General features: G+C 43.7%; 1 protein-coding gene across 1 annotated transcript in view; it reads right to left on the reverse strand.

Annotated features, from left to right (window-relative positions):
• Positions 1-21,730, reverse strand: part of COL24A1 (collagen type XXIV alpha 1 chain) — a 382,434-nt gene that overhangs the window by 287,498 nt on the left and 73,206 nt on the right. Inside the window, exons 3-4 of the mRNA XM_075320523.1 lie at positions 19,091-20,382; positions 11,179-11,232 (exon numbers count right to left, since the gene is read on the reverse strand). Of these exons, the coding sequence (XP_075176638.1) occupies positions 11,179-11,232; positions 19,091-20,382 (1,346 nt within the window). The remainder of the gene's footprint in view (positions 1-11,178; positions 11,233-19,090; positions 20,383-21,730) is intronic.

Consider the following 21,730-nt stretch of genomic DNA (forward strand, 5'->3'; position numbering starts at 1 on the left):
GAAAGAGCAGTGCTATTTCTGTAACTCCTATTCACTTCTATGAGTGTTACTGACATAAAGTCCATCTGCTTGGTTCCCGGCCACCTCTAAGAGCCGGTCACAAATGATAGAGATGGGAATTGTCTCTTAAATAGGTTTTCCTAGGAAAATTGTCATACCAAAACTCTTGAAAGGCAGATAAGTGATTTAAAGTAACAGCATGTGCAGTGTTTCGATCATAAAACACTTTGGGCCCAAATACATTCGCCATGTATACACCTTAAAATCTAGCAAATTATTTCCTCGACCACTCCTGGTCAACTTCCCCAAAGTGGTCAGAGATGGGGTGGGATGGGGCATGGTGGAGCAGGCTCGACAAATTCGCCATTATTTAAATGACTAAAGTAGCATAACTTATGCCAGAAATTAATACCAACCTCTGGCTGGAGTAACATTTCTGGCGGAGCCAAACAGCAGTTGTAAAGGCGCCAAATTCATTGAAAATCAAAAAGGTCCGTGGAGCCTCTGTTAGAAATCTCGACACGGAAAATAGCCAGATATCCCTCCGGGAAGGACCTAGCCAAGGAGTGGCTCCTTTTAGGAGACCACCATAACCACCATATTCAGTGGCCCTTTTTGTCAATATCCAGCTCTTGACGAGCTCAAAGATATGACAAGGGATATACCAAGGCTAGGTATCCATCCACAGACAGCTGTTTCGGGGTTTTGCCTCTCATCAGTGTGGAGTAGGATTCTGGCCAGGTGGAGCAATGCCTAGTAGACCAGCAATACAAAACAATCACTGATCTCGGGGAGACCAGCCAGAGAAAACACTGCCGGCAGCCAACAAGGGCGCTCAACACAGTGAAATCCTAGGTGCATTGCCCCCTGGGAAATATGCAAATCAAGAAGGTTTGTGGAGCCTCTGTTAGGAGTCTCGACACGGAAAATAGCCAGATATCCCTCCGGGAAACACTTTGGGCCTGAATACATTCACCATGATTCTGGTATAAACTACCTTGAAATCTGGTAAATTATTTCCTTGACCACTCCTGGTCAACTTCCCCAAAGTCGTCAGAGATGGGGTGGGATGGGGCATGGTGGAGCACGCTCGACAAATTTGCCATTATTCAAATGACTAAAGTAGCATAAATTATCCCAGAAATTAATACCAACCTCTGGCTGGAGTAACATTTCTGGCAGAGCCAAACAGCAGTTGTAAAGGCGCCAAATTCATTGAAAGGCATATGCCTCTTAAGGAAGCACTCCCATCCTTATATATTAGGAGGATTTTATCCTCCTAATATATTGCAGTCATCATATTATATAGCACTGTGTGCTTACAATTGCCCATTTTGCTCTTCTACTCAGTTAATTCTTCTCTTTTTCATTAGGTCTATGACATCTTGTGATTAAAAACTGTCTAGCTGATTCCTTCTAAGCTCTATGTAGAAAGAGTACGTCTCTTTTTTCTTCATGAGTCATCACTGCAAAAGTCAATGGCGGAGGGGATGGTCAGGAGTTGAAGAGGGGGATGACTCATGCAGTGAAAAGAGACTTCCTGTTTCTGAATACAGCAGAGAAAAATTAACTGGGTAGAAAGGCAAATTGAACAACTGTAACTACATAGTGCATTGTAATATGATGATTGCAATATATTAAGAGGATAAAACTTTGATTGGAGTTCTTTGTTAATGAATTACTCCAGAACTGCCTTCATTAAGGCTCGTGTACATAAAAATGATCTTTTAAAGGAGTTGTCTAGTACTTTAATGTTGATGGATTATCCTTATGATAGGTGAGCAATAGCAGATCAGTGGGAGGGCGACATCTGGTACCAACGAAGATCATTTCTTATCCGTGCCGGCGTCCAGATGTGATCAGCTGCAGAGCTACATAGCATACCTCCATCAACCTCATAGTGTCTCGGTTGGGTACTGCACATCTGCCCCTATTAGAATGAATAGGGTGGGATCTGTAACATTACGCTGTAGCCACTATGCAGTTGACGGAGCTAAACAATTCCGCTCCTTAATTGATCACATCCAGCAACTGATAGGGGGATGTGGGTCTCTCACCCCCACCAATCAGATATTGATGATCTATTATAAGGATAGGCCATCAATATTCAAGTACCAGACAACTGCTGTAATATATGGTGCTTTTTTTTTTTAGAATTTTTCCTTCCATATGCACTTTACAAATGTATGCTTGGCCTTCTTTTCCTTATGAAAGCTGACAATCTACTCTCTTCTTACTTCCCCTGCAGTAAGGATCTTGACAGCTATACTGACATGTTACTACAGGGGCTCTGCTCCTTCCCTGACAAGCAGGGCAGAAAGCCATTTCTAGTGACAGTAAATGTCATAACTCTTCAATGGATCAGTTTTTTAATAGCATGTAAAACATTGGTAATTTTTTTTTGGAATTGTTACAACTGAACCCCGACAGTCTCATTGGGACGGACAAACGAGGGGAGTTGTAAAACCAGAAATCCACATGTCTCAATACAGGCTAGTACTTGCCCTAGACTTGACCCCGATTTGTCCCTGCCTGACAGTAGAGGTCGTCACCCTAAGATCATGTAATATCGACTTCACTCGTCGATGGTTGACCTGAGTTTCCTTAACTACACCCTAAGCTATAAAGCAAGTGTAACATAAAAACAACAATAAAGATGAATTAAGTGCGCACAGGCAGAGGGTGAGACACAGGGCTAGGAACGTGCAAACACAGTCGTACAGGAATGATGGAATACAAGAAACCAAAAAGAATAACAAAATATGTGGAAGCCTGCCCAAACGTAAATGAAACAAAATAGGAGATAACTAGGAAGGGAATCACACAAACAAACTGCAAGGAATAGCAGTAGCAATGTCTCAGTAAGAAAACCTTAACAGAGGAGCTGGGGCTCTTGACAACCATCCATCCAGAAATACAGCCAGCACTGGGGCATGTGAGTAGTGAGTATAAATAGCACCTCCCAAAATGTGATTGGGCAAACCAAACGAGAAAGTGCACACATCTGAATAGAATTAAAACAGGAAGGCAGAAAATAAGAAAGACAATAGATCCTTCAGCAGTTGGACAAACACAAAATAGGCTGTGGTCCAACCAAGAGGTCACAGGTTTGAAACCTGGAGTGGAGCCATGAGGGTAAAAATCTACACAAACAATATTATATCTAAGGGTGGGACAACAGCTGTCTAACAGTACACATTAAATGAATATCGCAATGAAAGAATAGATGCGGACACGCATCACTTGATTACCTGGATCCGGTGCTGCAGATGGCTGGGGAACAAATGTGAACTCCTGACTGTTGCTGGGGATTCAGCGATGCTCGCTGGTGTGAACAGGTAGATCCAAAGGTGAGCCAGTGGAGAGAGGCAAAAAGCCCGCACCTGCCGTAAAATAACATCCAGACTTTTTTAAAATTGTGCGTAAACATCGGCGCTGGAACCCAAAAGGACAACGGCTGTTTCGCGCAAATTCGCTTCTATGGGTCCTTGCTCCTGGCCGTCAACCTTTTGGGTTCCAGCGCCTGGCCCAGTTCCTCCATGATTTTTATGCACTGTTTTCAAAAAAGTCTGGCTGTTATTTTACGGCGAGTGCAGGTCTTTTCCTTTCTTCATTGGCTCAACATTAAATGAAAATCATTTGAACCTGCTGATTTCAACATGGCTAGCTAACCATCTGACGAGTGTTGGGTCCTTCTTCATACATGATGGTGGGGGAAGGAAGGGTCGGGCAGTTGGAATTTTGATGCCTGATCCTATTTTTTAGGGAAGATAGGCCGTTGCCAAAGTGGTCTATCGGTGGCTTTCTCTTCTCTCCCTGTGGAAAACATCGGTGTATTCGGCTTGGATGTGCATCCATGTGTAGAGGAGATTGAGAAGAAATAGCTATCTGTTGTCTGAACTTTTGGCCTACAACTATCTCCATATGGCCAGCTTAAGATATTAGGCCATTTTACTTGTGACATGTTGACATTGCTGTCTTGCTGGACCCACCATATTCAAAAAGCAGTAAGACACTCAAGCTCCGAGAAGAAGATGACAAAATTCTAGAGTATATCCATTAATTACCACGTTTCATGCTGCTACTGGAAGCCATGTCAGCACAACTGTTCACGGGAGCTTCTAACATTGGGTTTTCGTGGGTGAAAAACCACACACAAGCCTGAGATCAATATGTCTAATGCAAATGGTTAGCATTAGAGTAATGTACAGCCCACCCCCATTAGATGAATAGCTACATCTGGAAGTCTGATGGGCGAATTTTGTTTTTTTGGCTTCAAGCAAGAACACTTTTTGCTCCAAAACACAGTGTCATCTGTGATTTTTAACTCCTTGAGGACCAAGGCACTTTATACGTTAATGACCAAGCCTCATTTTTCAAATCTGACGAACTATAACTCTGGAATACTTCAATATAATCCCAGTGATTCTGAGATTAATTTTTGTGACATGTTGTACTTCATGTTACAGGTACATTTTGTTCAATATTATTTCTGAAAGTATTGAAAATTTAGCCAAAAAAAATTTGAACATTTCAAACATTTAATTTTTGTGCCCTTAAATCAGATAGTTATATCACACATAGGGGCACTTTGCACACTACGACATCGCAGGTGCGATGTCGGTGGGGTCAAATTGAAAGTTACGCACATCCGGCGTCGCAGGCGATATCGTAGTGTGTAAAGCCTGTTTGATACGATTAACGAGCGCAAAATCGTCATAATCGTATCATCGGTGCAGCGTTGGTCATTTCCATAATTTGGAAATGACCGATGTTACGATGTTGTTCCTCGTTCCAGCGGCATCACACATCGCTGTGTGTGAAGCCGCAGGAACGAGGAACATCTCCTACCTGCGTCCTGCGGCTCACGCCAGCTATGCGGAAGGAAGGAGGTGGGCGGGATGTTTATGTCCCGCTCATCTCTGCCCCTCCGCTTCTATTGGCCGCCTGCCGTGTGAGGTCGCTATGACGCCGCACGACCCGCCCCCATGTGAAGCTGGCGTAGCAATAATGTTCACTACGCCAACTATCACCATGATATCGCAGCTGCGACGGGGGCGGGGACTATCGCGCTCGGCATCGCTACCATCGGCTTGCGATGACATAGTGTGCAAAGTGCCCCATAGTTAATAAATAACATTTGTGACATGTCTACTTTACGTTACCAACGTGTTTGAAACTTTTTTTTTGTTAGGAGGTAGGGTTAAACTTTTATCAGGAATTTCTCTTTTTTTCAACAAAATTGACAAAACCAAATTTTTTAGGGACCACATCAGATTTCAAGTGAGTTTGAGTGGCCCATGTGGCAGAAAATACCAAATAGTGACACCATTCTAAAATGTGCACCACTCTAACTGCTAAAAACCACGTCCAAGAAATGTATTAACCCTGTAGGTGCATCATGGGAATTAAAGTAATGAAAACAATTATTTTACTCCCCTCCCAATTTTTGCATTTTCACAAGGGTAATAGGAGAAAATAGACCCGAACATTTCTTTTGCAATTTCTCCTTAGTACACAACACCCCATTTTTGGTGGGAAACTACTGTTTGGGCGCATGGCAGGGCTTGGAGGAAAAGAAGTACTATTTGACTTTTGGAGTGCAATATTGTCTGGAGTAGATAGCGGATGCCATGTTGCGATTGCAGAGCCCCTGACCTCAATTCCATTGACTTCCTTTGGGGGAAACTGGGATAGGAATTGCAAGCTACAGTTTATTTTCTAACCATATTCCTAGACCCTATTGCAGCAACTGGGGAAACAATTCCTTATTAGAGATTTTCAGATTATGACCATCTACTTTTTACATGTCCCGGAAAGTAAGCTGATTAGTGTCCCGCTTCTGGTACCTCCAATGATCACTATAATCTGCAAGAGAACCTGGTATTTTGAACATACACAAACTCACACACTGGTAACGGAAAAGGGAAAAACCTTCTACAGAGAGAAGATGTGCCTGCACACAACTGATCCCTGTACAGACTAGTTAGACCCTAGCCATACACCTACCACCTCGGACCAGGCTCCCTAAAAGGCTGTCGAGGGGTTTCTCGAACCTCCTGTAGAGGGGAGGCCGCCACAGAGTGCCTACAAGTAGGAAGATACAAAAACCAGAGTGAGAAAACAAAAAAAAAGGTTCCATGTAAATGGAAAGGAATAGGTGCTTGTCATGGTCTTCTCTCTGTTGTGGAGTTTTGTGACAGGTTCTGGGTCAGAATTTCACTTTACCTTGTGAGACTCTGCTGATTAAATTAATTCCTATTCTTTTGGGGAGGAGAGGGTTAATGTCAGTTTAGCTTTCAGCAGCTTCTGACTCCTGGTCAGGTGTTTTCCTATTTGGACCACTCCCAGGTCCCATATATATCCCTCTGCTTCCAGCAGAGGGTGCCGGTTAATTTCATTAATTTGGAAGCTTGGCCAGGAGGAGAAAGGAGCTGGAGAAACCCTCTCTCTGTTTTCCTTTGTTGGCTGCAGCATTGGTGCAGGCTGCAGCAGTTAGTAGTGCGCTGGTTGTACGGTATGGAAGTTTCCCAGTAGTCTATTTTCTTCCCCCTTTTTATGTTGTTTCTCCTTGTGCACTTTTAATGGCTCCTTTTGTGTGGTTGCCATGTGTATGAGTTGTTGTTTTCCCATGTCCATGTCTGGTTGTGGGGTTTGTGTTTATAGTACCGACTCACCCCTCGGGTAGAGGTGGGGGAGGGGAATTACATCAGGACTAGGACAGAAGTCAGGGACATGCTAGTGACTCAGACTTCACTACCATATAGTGTACCTCTGAGCTGAGGGACAGCGCAGGGTACGCAGTCTGAGGGTAAGCTTAGGTGTCCCAGTCCTCTCAGTCGCTCCCGTGATAGTGCTGTAAAGGAAAGTAAACCAACTCACAGCAGGCACTCGAGTAGTGTTTACCAAAAAGTAAACCTCAAAGCTGAAGGGCTGGAACATCTTGAAACAAGTCCACCTAGAGATATAGCCAACAAGAAAGTGCATTGAATGGTGAACATACATCACGCAATCCAGCATGTAATAGGGCAGACCAAAACAGAGAAACTAGAAACACTTGGAGAGGAGCGAACACAGAAGGGAGAACAAATGCAATGGGAACTGTCAGCATTTGGACAGGGAAGAAAAAGGCAACAGCCCAGCAGACCGAGGAACTGACCACACAACAACAAGTCACCGGATCTAATAGCCAAACCGAACCATTACACCTGGCAGCAAATGTTCAACCCCGCCTGCAGCTCCATCTATGGAATGGATTTGCCTGGTCTTCCAGAGAGTGAGAGACAAGTCTTTTGTAGCTTCTCTCTACACCGGATGGAAGTCACATATGAAGGCTCTCAACTCCCGTAATTCCAAAAGTTTCTAAACCAGACAACCCCTTTAAATAGATCTTTGGACAGCTTTGACTGTCTTGTATATAGTCAATTGTCACTTCTTTATGGGCAAAAATTTGCCAATCTAAATGGACCTTAGCATATCGCGTTCATATACAGCAATGTAGAATCAAGCAGCTTGCAATGTACTATAATACATGCAAGCTGCAGAAGAAAAATGGTTACCAATTTGTAATTAATTTTGGTTTTAATTTTTCATAATAAAAGGGAAACCCACTTCAGACCCATCTTAAGGAAAAACAGCAGCAATTATTTGTGTGTTTCTTTTTATAAATTCTGTGGTTGATTTACAATGCAATTGACTGAGTCACACCACGTTTTACAGTCTGCCCAAAAATAATGTTTTTTATTTTTTTTTTAATGCATCAGTCTCTACATTATCTACTTGTGCACACACTTAAATCTAACAAATTGGACGAAGATCGAAGTGAAGGATGAGTTTTATTGCCAACTTGAAGATCGCACCATTCCCAAAATCTAAAAACTGAATAGTTAAAATTACAGTAAAGATGCGCACTTAATCATACACCGAATATAAACACAGCCCTCTTGGCTTCCGGGCATGAGTTATAATAAAACATAGCCAGCTATGCAAAGCCACAATTATATCTAGACTACACATAAAAGACTGGGTGGAAACAAATATTTTATATTTAGGATGTGACAGGCACTTCGAGAGCCAGCAAATGGGTGTATTCATAGAGAAAGCTTAAAAAAGAAGGACGGAAGAGGAGCAATGCAGCTGTGCACACTTAGAAAGTATATATAACTTTTCCCCTCCATAGCTGAGTACTGAGGCCATAGGTTAAATTCACCACAAGGTCAAATTGGCTCTTATTCATATCGTATATATAGTGATTATGATAGGCAGTATCAACTGAAAAATTCTCAGTAAATCAGGAACAAACACAGTAACGTATGGCAATATTAAGATAACTCGCACAAATACCGTACATCAATCCGATTTTTTTTAGCTTACCCATTGAACTCCCTGTACCGGTTGGCGAGTCACCGGCCCCAACGCGTGTTTCGCGTAGGGCTTCCTCATGGGGCCGTAGCACACTGTGTGTCATAATGACTATTTATATGTTCCATAACTCAAAGGGTCAAATGGCGCACCGGACGTGGCGCATGTGCATTAGCAGTCCCCGCTGACCCCACATCACTTATAAATAGTCATTATGACATACAGTGTGCTATGGCCCCCCTGAGGAAACCCTACGCGAAACGCGCGTCGGGGGTGGTGACTCACCAACTTCTACAGGGAGCTCAATGGGTAAGCTAAAAAAAATTCTTCTGCTAATTTGATCTGTCTGCTTTGCCTCACCACTGAGTATATCTTATGCACTCTGCTAATTAGGCTGTATAGGGGTTATATTTAGTGGCCATTAGCAATCATTGATCTATTAAGACTTTTTACCTACTTTGGTTCTGAGTGGTCTTATGCTTACCAGCTCCTTATTTTGTACTAGTGTTAGTGCGACAGTGACTCACCTGCTGTTTATCACACCTGTACCTCCATTTGTTTCTGTTTGTGTAATGTTAGTACTTTGTTTAATAAATTAAAAAAAATGTAATATTGATTCTAAACTCAGTTTGTCTATCAGATCCATATAGTGATTATGAGTATCGTATATCTATTTGAAATATGCCTTAGACCATAGCTGCCCTAAATCCAGAAACCCTTCAGTCCACCAATGTTTTAGGGAAGAATACTTTTATAATCCAAACTTTAATATTTTCCAGCTGTATTCATTAGAGAAATGGTTGTCCACAGTCCATTGTCAGAATGGCCCACCAAATTATCAAAGCGCCCTGGCCTTGACCTCATAATGGGACCCAGAGGTCCAGCCACAGACCACCCTTATTCATTTCTATTAGGCCATACAGATGTTGTAGAGGGTGGTTCTCTGCTCAGGACTTCCCCTATGAGCCAGAACAGACGCTCTTGTTCTGTCAGACTTAAAAGAGTATTCTGGCGCCACTCATCTCTTCATTAGAGGTGAGGGCATGACTCCACGTACCTGCTGAGATGAGTGCATGATCGGGAGTGTCATGAACGGGTCTTTCTCTAATGATACCTGCCAATTGTGCATGAGTTTAGGCCAATACGTGAAGCCCTAACTTCCAATGTGGAAGTACCAAAAGTGGTGCCGGCCAAATCTAAGCTTGTCTTGTACTTATCTAAATGGCCACCTTCTAATGCTACATTTCCATTGTAGAGGAAAGACCTGACTGATTGAGGCTTCCAACAGCAAAGTCAGTGGTTTTCTAGGGATGTCAAGAGTGGGTTGATTGTCCACATTTTTAGGAATGATGAGACATCCCTTTCAATCACTGGTGGACACAGCCAGAAAAGGCCCCTGTGCAAAAACAATATACGGGCCCTTTACAGCCCAAGAGCTCATCATAATGCATAATTTCACCTGCTTTGGAGGTAGAAATGGCTGCCGAACCTCTCGGGCCCCTGTGCGGCTGCACTGACTGCACCAATGATATGTCCACCCCTGCATTCAATCTGTTTCCAGTTCTGCCGTTGGCATAGGATCACAGCCAATTCTACGAAATGTCTTGAAGGAACAGGGTAAGGGTGCTAACAAACAAAATGGACCAATTTTGATTTCTACTGTGTATGACCCTTCATAAAGAATATGATGTTTTTTGATCATTACATGGAATAAAACATCAATACGCTCTTTTTGTCTCACCTTGTTAAGGGAACCAATCAGCAGGAATTTCATATATAAAGTAAATCCAGTGCTATGCTGGCGCTCGGATGCTGAATGTAAACAGAGCTTCTGTTCAGAGATTGGAGGTTAGCAAGACCCAACCCACATATTCACTTCCTGTTGCACCTGTCAATCAAATAGCAGTGCATTGCGGGAGCTTTACTTGCACATAATTCTGAAATAAATGTTCCTGCATTGCACTTCTATTTGATTGACAGATGCAACATGAAGTGAATATGTGGGTTGGGTCTAGCTATCTATTCCCGCTCGTCTGCCTGCCTGTGCTGGAATTAATGTCTATGACGGCGACAGGGGGAGGAAAGTCAAGCAGGCAGACAGGGGCGGGAATAGTTAGCAAGACCCAACCCACATATTCACTTCCTGTTGTACCTGTCAATCAAATAGCAGTGCAATGCAGAAACTTTACTTGCACATATTTCTGATATAAAAGTTCGTGCATTGCACTGCTATTTGATTGACAGGTGCAACAGGAAGTGAATATGTGGGTCGGGTCTTGCTAATTATTCTTGCCCCTGTCTGCCTACTTGACTTTCTTCCCTCTGTTGCCGTCATAGATGTTAATTCCAGCGCACACAGGCAGACAGGGGGGTATAGATAGCAACACCAGACACACATATTCCCTTCCTGTTGCACATGTCAATCAAATAGCAGTGCATTGCTGGACCTTTACTTGCACATATTTCTGAAATAAAACCTGCAATCTCAGAACAGAAGCTCTGCTTACATTCAGCATCCGAGCCCCAGTATAGCACTGGCTTTACTTTATATATGAAAATCCTGATGGTTGATTCTCTTTAATGAATGTAAAATTGACTTGTTTCTCTACAGTCCCTGAATTTTTGATATGAGCCGAGTCCCCACAGTCAGCACCGACAACTTCCGTCATGTCATACATTCCAATGTTTAATATACCCTTCTCTACAAAATATTTCTACGATGTTCTTGTTAACAGAGGATAAAAACTAAATGCAATCTATTATCAGGTTGTAAATGAAAAAAAAACAGATGTGAAACGTGATATGCCAGTTACTCACCCTCGGACCTCTTTTCCCTGGGGGACCTGGTAAACCGGGAGGACCTGGAGGACCCTGAAGACACAGAGACATACAAGCATTTTACTGAAAGTCTAAGAATGACTAAGCCCCAGTGTCTCAGACTCGAAATCCCAAACTATCAATTATCAACACCTCCTAACCCTGCAGTAAGATCACAGAGCGCCCGGCTTAAAGCTCTGACTTTCAGCTGAAAATAATCCAAGCATTTAATGGCGCTCCCAACACACAGATTCTCATTGACGCCAATGGAATGTCTGTTATTTCCATAAGGAAATGATGGTCGTCCATTATTTACGAATTTTCCGAAATAATAAATGGCCATAGTGTGAATGGTTTCAGGCCCTCAGAATCGTGCCCTTGTGTAGAGCAGCCGCGCTCTTGTAACGCGGTGCAGAGGTCTACCAGGGCTTTGTGCGTTTCATGTACAAGACGTTTTCTGTGTCCACACCGGGCCGTGGTTAACACCTGGACCTGCACTTTTATTTTCCGCAAATCCTTTGAAATGTGACAGACCCTCCTTGATCCCCTCCGAGCTGCGAGGAGAGGGCCGCTTTGGCTCCAGGATCTTAGGCTCAATTACATTAGTCGTTCTCCAGACTTTGATAATTTAGATAAAACTTAACTTTATGTTATTGTGTTTCATGACAGCCAAAAAGGTGCGTCTGGAACATGTCCCGAGGCCCGTCTGACAATCCTGTCCTCTATTTCAAGGGCACGCCAGGACCCTTACATCTCAGACGTCGCCAGGTGTAAGCTTTTCTTGTACAGTTTTATGTATACATGTATCATATATTTAGGAAAAGTATCATTCTAAATTACATTAATAGGGGTTGTAAGTGATCAGTCAAAAAGGTTTATGGTTGTTTATCAGAAACAGCGCTTCTATGTGTCTGGTATTGACGTCTTCCCCAACTGGAGCTGAATCGCAATACCAGTCACATCCTATGGACAAGGGTGGCACCATTTAGATAGAAGCAGACATTTTTAACCTCATACAACAATTTAAAGAGGATCAACCACCAAGATTTTCCTATATAAACTAAAATCAGTGCTATACTGGCACTATCAGGCTGATTCTATACATACAGTGCTATACTGGCACTATCATGCTGATTCTATACATTCAGTGCTATACTGGCACTATCAGGCTGATTCTATACATACAGTGCTATACTGGCACTATCAGGCTGATTCTATACATACAGTGCTATACTGGCACTATCAGGCTGATTCTATACATACAGTGCTATACTGGCGCTATGAGGCTGATTCTATACATACAGTGCTATACTGGCACTATCAGGCTGATTCTATACATACAGTGCTATACTGGCGCTATCAGGCTGATTCTATACATACAGTGCTATACTGGTGCTATCAGGCTGATTCTATACATACAGTGCTATACTGGCACTATCAGGCTGATTCTATACATACAGTGCTATACTGGCGCTATCAGGCTGGTTCTATACATTCAGTGCTATACTGGCACTATCAGGCTGATTCTATACATACAGTGCTATACTGGTACTATCAGACTGATTCTATACATACAGTGCTATACTGGTACTATCAGACTGATTCTATACATACAGTGCTATACTGGCGCTATGAGGCTGAGTCTATACATACAGTGCTATACTGGCACTATCAGGCTGATTCTATACATACAGTGCTATACTGGCACTATCAGGCTGATTCTATACATACAGTGCTATACTGGCACTATCAGGCTGATTCTATACATACAGTGCTATATTGGCACTATCAGGCTGATTCTATACATACAGTGCTATACTGGCGCTATCAGGCTGATTCTATACATACAGTGTTATACTGGCGCTATCAGGCTGAGTCTATACATACAGTGCTATACTGGTACTATCAGGCTGATTCTATACATACAGTGCTATACTGGCACTATCAGGCTGATTCTATACATACAGTGCTGTACTGACGCTATCAGGCTGATTCTATACATACAGTGCTATACTGGCACTATCAGGCTGATTCTATACATACAGTGCTATACTGGTACTATCAGGTTGATTCTATACATACAGTGCTATACTGGCACTATCAGGCTGATTCTATACATACAGTGCTGTACTGACGCTATCAGGCTGATTCTATACATACAGTGCTATACTGGCACTATTAGGCTGATTCTATACATACAGTGCTATACTGGCGCTATCAGGCTGAGTCTATACATACAGTGCTATACTGGCACTATCAGGCTGATTCTATACATACAGTGCTATACTGGCACTATCAGGCTGATTCTATACATACAGTGCTACACTGGCACTATCAGGCTGACTCTATACATACAGTGCTATACTGGCACTATCAGGCTGATTCTATACATACAGTGCTATACTGGCACTATCAGGCTGATTCTATACATACAGTGTTATACTGGCACTATCAGGCTGAGTCTATACATACAGTGCTATACTGGCACTATCAGGCTGATTCTATACATACAGTGCTATACTGGCACTATCAGGCTGATTCTATACACACAGTGCTATACTGGCGCTATCAGATTGATTATATACACACAGTGTTATACTGGCACTATCAGGCTGATTCTATACATACAGTGTTATACTGGCACTATCAGGCTGATTCTATACATACAGTGCTATACTGGCGCTATCAGGCTGATTCTATACATACAGTGCTATACTGGCACTATCAGGCTGAGTCTATACATACAGTGCTATACTGGCACTATCAGGCTGATTCTATACATACAGTGCTATACTGGCACTATCAGGCTGATTCTATACATACAGTGCTGTACTGACGCTATCAGGCTGATTCTATACATACAGTGCTATACTGGCACTATCAGGCTGATTCTATACATACAGTGCTATACTGGCGCTATCAGGCTGAGTCTATACATACAGTGCTATACTGGCACTATCAGGCTGATTCTATACATACAGTGCTATACTGGCACTATCAGGCTGATTCTATACATACAGTGCTATACTGGCACTATCAGACTGATTCTATACATACAGTGCTATACTGGCACGATCAGGCTGATTCTATACATACAGTGCTATACTGGGACTATCAGGCTGATTCTATACATACAGTGCTATACTGGCACTATCAGGCTGATTCTATACATACAGTGCTATTCTGGCACGATCAGGCTGATTCTATACATACAGTGCTATACTGGCACTATCAGGCTGATTCTATACATACAGTGCTGTACTGACGCTATCAGGCTGATTCTATACATACAGTGCTATACTGGCACTATCAGGCTGATTCTATACATACAGTGCTATACTGGCACTATCAGGTTGATTCTATACATACAGTGCTACACTGGCACTATCAGGCTGATTCTATACATACAGTGCTATACTGGCGCTATCAGGCTGATTCTATACATACAGTGCTATACTGGCGCTATCAGGCTGATTCTATACATACAGTGCTATACTGGAACTATCAGGCTGACTCTATACATACAGTGCTATACTGGCACTATCAGGCTGATTCTATACATACAGTGCTATACTGGCACTATCAGGCTGATTCTATACATACAGTGCTATACAGGCACTATCAGGCTGATTCTATACATACAGTGCTATACTGGCACTATCAGGCTGATTCTATACATAAAGTGCTATACTGGCGCTATCAGGCTGATTCTATACATACAGTGCTATACTGGCACTATCAGGCTGATTCTATACATACAGTGCTATACTGGCACTATCAGGCTGATTCTATACATACAGTGCTATACTGGCACTATCAGGCTGATTCTATACATACAGTGCTATACTGGCGCTATCAGGCTGATTCTATACATACAGTGCTATACTGGAACTATCAGGCTGACTCTATACATACAGTGCTATACTGGCACTATCAGGCTGATTCTATACATACAGTGCTATACTGGCACTATCAGGCTGATTCTATACATACAGTGCTATACAGGCACTATCAGGCTGATTCTATACATACAGTGCTATACTGGCACTATCAGGCTGATTCTATACATAAAGTGCTATACTGGCGCTATCAGGCTGATTCTATACATACAGTGCTATACTGGCACTATCAGGCTGATTCTATACATACAGTGCTATACTGGCACTATCAGGCTGATTCTATACATACAGTGCTATACTGGCGCTATCAGGCTGATTCTATACATACAGTGCTATACTGGCACTATCAGGCTGATTCTATACATACAGTGCTATACTGGCACTATCAGGCTGATTCTATACATACAGTGCTATACTGGCACTATCAGGCTGATTCTATACATACAGTGCTATACTGGCGCTATCAGGCTGATTCTATACATACAGTGCTATACAGGCACTATCAGGCTGATTCTATACATACAGTGCTATACTGGCACTATCAGGCCGAGTCTATACATACAGTGCTATACTGGCGCTATCAGGCTGATTCTATAGATACCTTTTAGTTGTGAGATCGGATGTATACTTTCTGAAATACAGGCAAGTAAAGTTTGTGAAATGCACTGGTATATGATTGATAGATGCTACAGAATATCAAATAATCTGATCAATAGAATATCTAACAATTGGGTCGGGTTTTGCTAGTTATTCCCACTCGTGTCTGCCTGTTCTTCCTCCTCCTGTAATAACAGAGACAGGAGGAGGAAGGACAGGCAGGCAGAGGCGGGAATAACTAGCAAAACCCATCCCACCTATTAGATATTCTGTAGCTGCTATCAATCAAGTAACAGTGAATTTCACAAACTTTACTTGTCTGTATTTCAGAAAGTATACATCCGATCTCACAGCTAAAGGTATATATAGAATCCGCATAATAGTGGCAGTATAGCATTGACTTTAGTTTATATAGGAAAATCCTGGTGGTTGGTCCTCTTTAAAAGTTATTGTGCATAATATGTTGGAACATTTAATAAATACCTTAGAATATTGCACACAATTGCAGGAAAACAAACAAACATGAAAACAGTTATGGAATACAGTACTATATGAAACAAGAAAGAGAAGAGACATCTGAATATGGTTATTTACTTTGTAGCTATATAATAACTGGGAAATATATATATATATATATTTTCAGTTTTGAATAATGCTTAAAAGGTGTATTCCTAAAAAAGAAAGTTGATAACTGTGGGTCCAACCACTGGGGCCCCCAGCAATCCTGAAATCGGGGCTCTAGCTCCTGAGAACGGGGCTCTGGAGTGGAGGTGCGCATGCTCAAACTCCACTTAATTCATTGCCTTCGGGACTGCCAGAAAAAGCGAAGCACTGCACTTAGCAGTCCCACAGACAATGAATGGAGTGGAGGCCAAGTATGCACACCTCCGCTTTATTCATTGTCTATGGCACTGCTAACTCCTGTACTTAACAGTCCCATAGACAATGAATGGAGTGGAGGCCAAGTATGCGGAGCTTGGCTTCATTCATTGCTCTTGGGACTGCTAAGTGCTTTACTTGTCTGTCCCATAGACAATCAATGGTGTGGAGGCTGAGCATGCGCACCTCCGCTTCATTCAGGATGGGGCTCTAGAGCCCTGTTCTTAGGATTCCACAGGTTTTCTATCTTTTGGATAGGGTATAACTCACTTTTTTGGGACTAACCCTTTAATCAGGGACATAGTTGGGGATTGCTGGGTACTGTAGGGGGCACGAAGAAGCCACTTGCCACGTTGAGGATATGTAAATGTACAGCTAGGGTAGTAAACTGGGCTTTCACCCAAGGTGAGCCTAGCGTGTTGTCAAACACGTCCTTCTGGTAGATTGCATCTTCCAAATTTCACATCAGAGATTGCTCAATGCAAAAAATGAACCAACAGGGGGCAGCAAAGACAGTTTGGCTAAGACCAGACAAAAATCAGCTTAACAGGAAGAGTTAAAAGGGGTTGTCAAAGATTTACATATTGATGACCTATACGGGAGGCAGGCCATCAATATCAGATCATTGGGACTCAACACCCAGCACCATAAGTGACCAGCTGTTATCAGCTATAAATAATGATCCGGGACAGTAGTGGCCATTGCTGAGAACAGCAGCGCAGCTCCAATACAATGAATGGAGTGCTAAACCTGCAAGAAGCTGATCACTGGGTGTGCCGGGTGCAGACCTACACTTCTCATATTCATCAACTATGCTACGGATGGTCATCAATATCATAGGGCTGATAAACCCCTTTCATAAAAGAGTTTTAGGAGATGATATAGCACTGGATTTATACATCTCCAACATGGAGCTCTCTAACCAAAAACAAACCAACAGAAGACCTAGAATAACGGGCCCTTTGCACACTACGACATCGCAGCTGCGATGTCGGTGGGGTCAAATCGAAAGTGACATACATCCGGCGTCGCTGTCGATATCGTAGTGTGTAAAGCGTTTTTGATACGATTAACGAGCGCAAAAACGACATAATCGTATCATCGGTGTAGCGTCCGACATTTTCATAATTGCGCGGCAGCGACGGTACGATGTTGTTCCCCGTTCCCCTGCGGCAGCACACATCGCTGTGTGAGAAGCCGCAGGAGCGAGGAACATCAGCTTACCTAAGTCACCGCGGCTCACGCCGGCAATGCGGAAGGACGGAGGTGGGCGGGATGTTTATGTCCCGCTCATCTCCGCCCCTCCGCTTCTATTGGCCGCCTGCCGTGTGACGTCGCTGTGACGCCGCACGACCCGCACTCCTTAGGAAGGAGGCGGGTCGCAGGCCAGAGCAACGTCGCAGGGCAGGTGAGTGCGTGTGAAGCTGTCATAGCGATAATGTTCGCTACGGCAGCGATCACAAGATATCGCTGCTGCGACAGAGGCGGGGACTATCGCGCTCGGCATCGCAAGGATCGGCTTGCAATGTCGTAGTGTGCAAAGTGCCCCTAAGTCTCTCTATTTACAGAGCTCACAAGCTAGATATAGAAATAACCTGAGAGCTCAGAGGGTTGTAAGTGCTGATTGTTCATAAATTACTTTATTATGAGAAGAAAAGTGAGAAAATGTTTACATTTTTCATTTTATATATATATATATATATATATATATATATATATATATATATAAATATATATATATATACAGATATATAATTTTTTATTTAGAAGGGGTCCATAAAAAAAAGCCATTTGTTGTTGGAAATTGTAAAGAATAAAGCTAAACATTTGTAGGATTCTCACTAGAAATTAATGAACCCGTGGAAGTTCGATTCGGCGGGGTCAGCCGGACTGTTTGCTTTGGAACCCGTACTTGACCTGTACCCCAAAGGAAGTCACTAATTGGGCAGTTTGGGTCTCGGCCCACATGCAGTCATAAACAGATCACTTTCGGGGGCGAGTGGCTTGCGATTTTCCGTTTATTTAGTTTGGTGCAGACTATATCCGATCACGATATTGTTACCCCCAGTGCGAGCCGTTCAAACACCACAAGCGGCTCGCACTGGGCTGAGCACCGAGCGTACCCAGTATTCATTCGTAAGGCACCCAAATTCCAAACCCAATATTAGTTTTTCTGGTAAAGTCTGTGTTTGGTATGAACACAGAACACCGAACCTGGGGTGCGCTCATCTCTAATTGTCACACATTGCCCCATATTAAAAGAACCTCGGCGAAGTGTGTGAAGTTGGCACCATATTCTGTCTGTAATCTGAGCTCCATAAATTTAGAATGAAACAAACCCAAACACTTCACTACAGCTTGAAATATTTGGCCCAATCTGTCAGAAGATAGAAGACATCTGAAATAACGTTCCTCTGAAATTACTATCTTTCCGCTAAGCCAAGAAACTCTAATGAGTCATGTCACACTCTCATCCAGAGATCGAAAACTTTTCACAAGTCTCACACACATCTTATTAACAAAAATAGTCAACTCACCGGAGGTCCAGAATCTCCTTTATCGCCGAGCAAATCGTCCATCTCAAAGAGCATGTTCATCTCCTCGTAGGTGTAATCGTAGTTGTCCATGTTGATTTCGTAGCTGTTTTCCGTTCCATAGTTATTTTCCGTTCCATAGTTATTTTCCGTTCCATAGTTATCTTCCGTTCCATAGTCAACTTCTCCTCCATAGTCATCATTCTGATCAGGGTCATCCCAATGGTCATGTTGGCTATACGTGTCACTACTGGCCTGATAGAGCGTCCTATTGAAGATCTGATGGATACCCACCTTTGCACCCTTCAGCTCTTTCGTGTGTTTGTTTTCAGTGGTGTCGTTTTTTGACCAAATCTTTTTATAAACCGTCGTCGGAGATGAATAACCAAGATCCTTAACATTTCCTGCCCGATTCTGATGGGTCGTTGGTTGGATATTTGTTTCGGGTCGTTGAGTAACCTTAACGCTAGATGTTTCATTTTCAGCTAAACTAAAATGTTTCAATCTTGGGGCCAGCCGAGCTAATGAGGTTTTAGATGTTAGTGAACCTGTTTCTTTGGACGTGTCTAATATAGACTGTGAATGGGGACTATCCTCTACAGGTTTATTAGTTTCTATTCGCATAGATGGATGAAGAAGCTCTTCCGTTCTGGGGTCTCCAGGTTGAGATCGGTAAGTATCAGTGTGAAGACAATGCTTTCGCACGTAGAGACAATAGTTTGCAGATGCTTCTGCTGAAGGAATAATCTCCAGTTGACATATTACTCCTTCAAACTGAACAGAATGAAAAGTCATTCTCCCCAAAGTAAATATGCTACCGGCAGCGAGTGTCTGTATGTCAAATACAGCCTCTTTGTTAAAGTATTTCTTTCCACACTCCGCAAACAAAGAAATGGACTGGTTTCCAACACCAATAGCAAAGCTGTGCCACTGTCCATCCTGAACTGTATAATCGAAAGACACAGACTGTTTGCCCCCTGTGTGTACCACCACCTTTCTTGGTAGCAACTGTACACCAAAAAATATCCTATTTTTATTTCTAATACTGAAAAGGAAAGCATTGTTGGTTTTGTCAGATCGAAGACTGATCAACAAGTAAAATGGGAGTCCCAATTTTGAGAGAATGTTACTTCCTAGTGGATATTCGATGACTGTGTCGCCGGTGAGAACTACTCCTGGTTCTGCTAACTCCACCCGGTGGTCTCCTGCAGCCGCCGTCCATGGCTTGACAGTCCCTGATGATAATAACGGTGGATCCGTCTCTCCACGACCTAATCGATGAGAAGCATGTATGCCTATAATAAAAGAAAACATTTTTATTTTAGTAGAATGGAAATTTATCTATATAGACTCAAAGGCAACTTGTCACATTGAAAATGCAGTCTGAGCTACAGGTAGCGTTATAGAGCAGGAGGATCTGAGCGGTTTGACATAGTAAAAACATTTGTATTTTATTACTCAAAATTCATTCAGAGATTGTGTGTGGTCCAACTCAGTGACTGATAGCCTTCTGTCATGACTCCAAGGCCTGCTCCGGTGACGTCTGCCCCGGTCACCAGGAGGCGCCACTCTACTGTCAAGTCTCTACCAGAGCCTGCTCCAATGACGTCTGGCCCGGTCACCAGGAGGCGCCACTCTACTGTCAAGTCTCTACCAGAGCCTGCTCCGGTGATGTCTGCCCCGGTCACCAGGAGGCGCCACTCTACTGTCAAGTCTCTACCAGAGCCTGCTCCAATGACGTCTGGCCCGGTCACCAGGAGGCGCCACTCTACTGTCAAGTCTCTACCAGAGCCTGCTCCGGTGACGTCTGCCCCGGTCACCAGGAGGCGCCACTCTACTGTCAAGTCTCTACCAGAGCCTGCTCCGGTGACGTCTGCCCCGGTCACCAGGAGGCGCCACTCTACTGTCACGTCTCTACCCGAGCCTGCTCCGGTGACGTCTGCCCCGGTCACCAGGAGGCGCCACTCTACTGTCAAGTCTCTACCAGAGCCTGCTCCGGTGACGTCTTCCCCGGTCACCAGGAGGCGCCACTCTACTGTCAAGTCTCTACCAGAGCCTGCTCCGGTGACGTCTGCCCCGGTCACCAGGAGGCGCCACTCTACTGTCACGTCTCTACCCGAGCCTGCTCCGGTGACGTCTGCCCCGATCACCAGGAGGCGCCACTCTACTGTCACGTCTCTACCAGAGCCTGCTCCGGTGACGTCTGCCCCGGTCACCAGGAGGCGCCACTCTACTGTCACGTCTCTACCCGAGCCTGCTCCGGTGACGTCTGCCCCGATCACCAGGAGGCGCCACTCTACTGTCACGTCTCTACCAGAGCCTGCTCCGGTGACGTCTGCCCCGGTCACCAGGCGCTGCTCTGCTCCCACTGCACGCTGTGCTTGTGATGGGGGAGAAGTCAGTTCCAGGGGCTCTGGTGGGCGGAGTTGCCGCACATTCACCAGGCTTGGTCTGGCTGGAACTTGCAGTACTGCTGACTGACTGTAGGGGTGTGTGCCTTCCAGCTAGTATCAGCTCTTACTTCAGCCTATTGGAAGGCACTGCACCCTTTTTATATCCTTCAGTGTCCCTGGTTCCTTGCCAGAGATAGTCTTGTGTTGCTTTGAGCCACATCCTTCCTCGTATTGTGCACCTTGCTTTATG

Source organism: Anomaloglossus baeobatrachus, chromosome 8 (assembly GCF_048569485.1).
Source record: "Anomaloglossus baeobatrachus isolate aAnoBae1 chromosome 8, aAnoBae1.hap1, whole genome shotgun sequence".
Taxonomy (NCBI): Eukaryota; Metazoa; Chordata; class Amphibia; order Anura; family Aromobatidae; genus Anomaloglossus; species Anomaloglossus baeobatrachus.